The sequence below is a fragment of the Miscanthus floridulus genome, chromosome 8 (assembly GCF_019320115.1).
Source record: "Miscanthus floridulus cultivar M001 chromosome 8, ASM1932011v1, whole genome shotgun sequence".
Taxonomy (NCBI): domain Eukaryota; kingdom Viridiplantae; phylum Streptophyta; class Magnoliopsida; order Poales; family Poaceae; genus Miscanthus; species Miscanthus floridulus.
Window position 1 is genome coordinate 111,536,930 of NC_089587.1, and position 3,378 is coordinate 111,540,307.

Sequence of the window (3,378 nt, forward strand, 5' to 3'; positions counted from 1 at the left end):
ACAGAGTCATGTCCTCGGTAACAAGTGGATCACAAATTCACAAGTGACAACAAGCATCCATCACTCACATTCCTTAGTGTAATTGACGTTTTTAGGTGGCATCTGGCATTCACTCAATGTCTCTTCTTTGTAATTGAGTACTGGTTGCTTTCACGCCCTCCACAACAAAGATTCCGTGTGGATAATATAGCCACGATGGTGAGGCTTAATTCTGACAGTGATTCCATGCCTTTGTAGCTAGCATCGATGAGACTGTCTACAGGTTGCGGAGGAAGTTTTGCATGATCATGGATCTGCCTTATTCAGCAGCAGAAAATTGAATACCACTTTACTTTCTACTATCTCAGAAGTTGCATAGAACTATAGATACTAGCTAGCTTTCCCTGAAATCAAACCTTTTTTAACAAAAGAAATACTTTGGACCTCAATGACTGCATACAACCAAGCTCTTACATAATTTCTTTAGCTCATAAGCTAATCACAAAATAAGGAAAAAGAGAATTTAAATAAGAGGGAAAAAGCAAAAGCAAACTCTATTATTGCTTTTCCATCCATTCGTGGTGAAATTGTCTAAAGAGATGACCTTCAAAGCTCTACTCACAAAACAGTTTTTTGCCTTGTATTCTCATGCTGCAGCAATGCCCAGAAGCACAACAAATATGTTCCCCGAATACAACCTGCATAAAAAGAGGTAGCATATTTTTTTTTCTCAGAAACAAAATCATTACACGTAAACCATATTGCCCAAGTAATAGCTGCAAGCCTAGCTAACAAAGATTAATTTGCGTTCTTTTTCCCTATACCCGTTAGCCAATTACCAAGTATTTGGGTTATGGATCTAGGTGGGGTTAACCCAGTAGCAATATGAATAATTTTCCTTTTAGCATGTTGACAGTATGAGAAAAAGATGTTCAATTGTTTCATTACAGTTATGGAAACAACACTTTAGATTATGGGACCAATCCCTTTTATCTAAGTCGTATTTTATTAAAATAACACCCTTTTGAAGATACCAATGAAAGATCTTGATTTTCATAGGTAACTTCAGCCTCCATAATAATAATTATTAAGGCACACTCCGGTACTCATACACAGATTATATATTATAAATGACCATATTTATGTATAGGTCCCAGGTAAACATAGCACTTTCATTGGAAAGCTGAACATTAGCTAATTTTGCTAATATAAGTTAGTCCAGACAATAAATTTATCGTCCACAAGAGCTCTTCGAAAGTATATATTCAGTGGTTCCTGATTCACAACATTTTGCCATTGAATCGTGCTATAGTAAAGATTTATCAATATGGTGTGGATTGCTCAATGAACTCTCTGTTTTTTAAAAGAACGTTATCATGTATATAACTTTTGTAGGAACACTTCAATGAAATTTCGTGCATTTTAATCAAACTGTAATTTGTTCCAAACTGACACAAACGTGCATTTTGGTCATCGGATTCGCCAAGGTTGCTGACGTTCTATACATCAGGTCTAGAGTCGCGACGCGTTTCACAACTGACAAATGGTTGTGCGTGAAACAGAGAGCGGTGATGATTGATGGACAAGGAGATGAGTATCTTATCTGTTACTTCCTCTGTAACGTTTTGGCATTTCTATGCAAAAGTTATGATTCTAGAGAAGTCAAAACGAGTATCTATGAAAAACTAGACAAAAGTCAGCTGAAAGCTTTGTAAGGGTTGAACTTTTTGAACATTTTCTCTCATTTATGTATTCCAAACGATCGATTACAACAATGCGGTGCTAATTTTTTATCACCGCCCTGATTAGGACTGATAACAAACAATGGATCGGAGGTAGTCAAAGATGGTGAGATGGATCGGAGTGACATGCAGATGCATGATTGGGTTGGCAACTTGCATTATTGGGAGATGCATGGCTTGAAATCCTTGGGCGAGTGGCTGTGGATTAGTGACATGGAAACGAGATGGTAACAGGCATGCACACCTGATGCGGTCTTGGTGCTGATCGCGAGATTACTATGTGACTTCATTGACCTGTTCATCTGGCGTTAGCAACAACTAAGGAAGGCTGAAAGGGAACTACACCACGAGGTTCAGTGGCCAATGTAATTGTATCACAAATCATCCATCCAATACAAAGAGTAACCATAACCACCTCTAAAAGGAATACAACCAACCATTACGACCATATATTTAGTATAACTAGACTAGCACTAATAGCATTGTAGAGCGCGATCAGTCGAAGGCCCACTGGTTCTCCCTGCGGATCTCATCCTCCTCCTCTTTGGTGAGGTCGTTCTTGATGTGGAATATCTCGCGGATCTCCTCCGGAGTCTTGCCCTTCATCATGTCAGCCACCGTCTGGCAGGTCAGGTCCAGCAATCCCTTGATGTTCAGATAGTTGGCAGCCAGGATGAGGTCGAAGAGCGTAGCCTGGTCGACCTTGACGAACTCCGCGTCCCAGTTCTTGAGGTCCTCGCCTCCCCCGGAGGCGTTGGTGGCGTCCTCTGCGGCGGCGTGGACGTGCTTGTTGCAGTACTCGATGACCTTGGCGAGGATCTTGGAATTGACGTTGGGGAGCGGGATGCCGTTGTCGGCGCAGTCGTCCTCGATGATGTGGCGGATGGTCTGCGACTCCATCGCCACTGCCTCCTCCACCTCGAACTCCTCGGAGTCGGAGCTCCTCAACGTAATCGTCTTCGTCTTCTCAGCCTCGGAGGAAGACGCCATCGATCGACCGAAAGCTGATGCTGATGCTGATGCGACGAAACGAAACCCTAGCTAGCTGCGGCGCGCGGCGGGATGATTAATGATGAGTAAAACGAATCGACGGGAGGCCGTGACTTTTCCCCTGCCCTCACGGCCTCTCCTTGCTTTTATAAAGCCCAGGAGCCGTCCGATGCTACAACTCCCATATCCAAGCGGATCAGGATTCAGGACTCTATTCCTTTACCAGCCTGTATTTATTTTTTGAGAGAATTACCACCCTGTATTTAGTTTGATTTTTTTATCGTGGCACCACCAAACAAGGTTGGTTCACATATCACAATCGATCGCTTGCCTCCAGGGGAAGGGTTGGGCCGATCTTGGACTGAAGTCATGATGTGTGGGCCTCGTGGGCCTAAATTAAAACACTGTCATGCAAGAATGTGGTATTTACTTTTTTTATTTATGGAACTCATCATACTTCCGTGGCTTCCCCTCCCCTCAAAAAAAATAAAAAATAAATCATACTTCCGTGGCTGATTAGACAAACATAACACATCAAGGAACTAGTGAGAAGGGATGAAAATGGATGGAAAAATTTTTTGTCCCGTTTTTTTACTTTTATGAGTTTATCTCATCCGTTTCTATATATTTGCAGGATCCTGTTTCGGGAGATGAGGTTTCTCGTCCA

General features: G+C 42.2%; 1 protein-coding gene across 1 annotated transcript; it reads right to left on the reverse strand.

Annotated features, from left to right (window-relative positions):
- Positions 1-2,050: 2,050 nt before the first annotated feature.
- LOC136473274 (SKP1-like protein 1) lies at positions 2,051-2,832 on the reverse strand. Its single transcript, XM_066470950.1, has one exon. The coding sequence runs from the start codon at positions 2,709-2,711 to the stop codon at positions 2,217-2,219; it is 495 nt and encodes a 164-aa protein (XP_066327047.1). The 5' UTR covers positions 2,712-2,832; the 3' UTR covers positions 2,051-2,216.
- Between the last annotated feature and the right edge of the window lie 546 nt (positions 2,833-3,378).

Bases quoted from the DNA above. Each gene is read 5' to 3' on its own strand.
- LOC136473274 (XM_066470950.1), bottom strand. From the start codon at position 2,711: ATGGCGTCTTCCTCCGAGGCTGAGAAGACGAAGACGATTACGTTGAGG.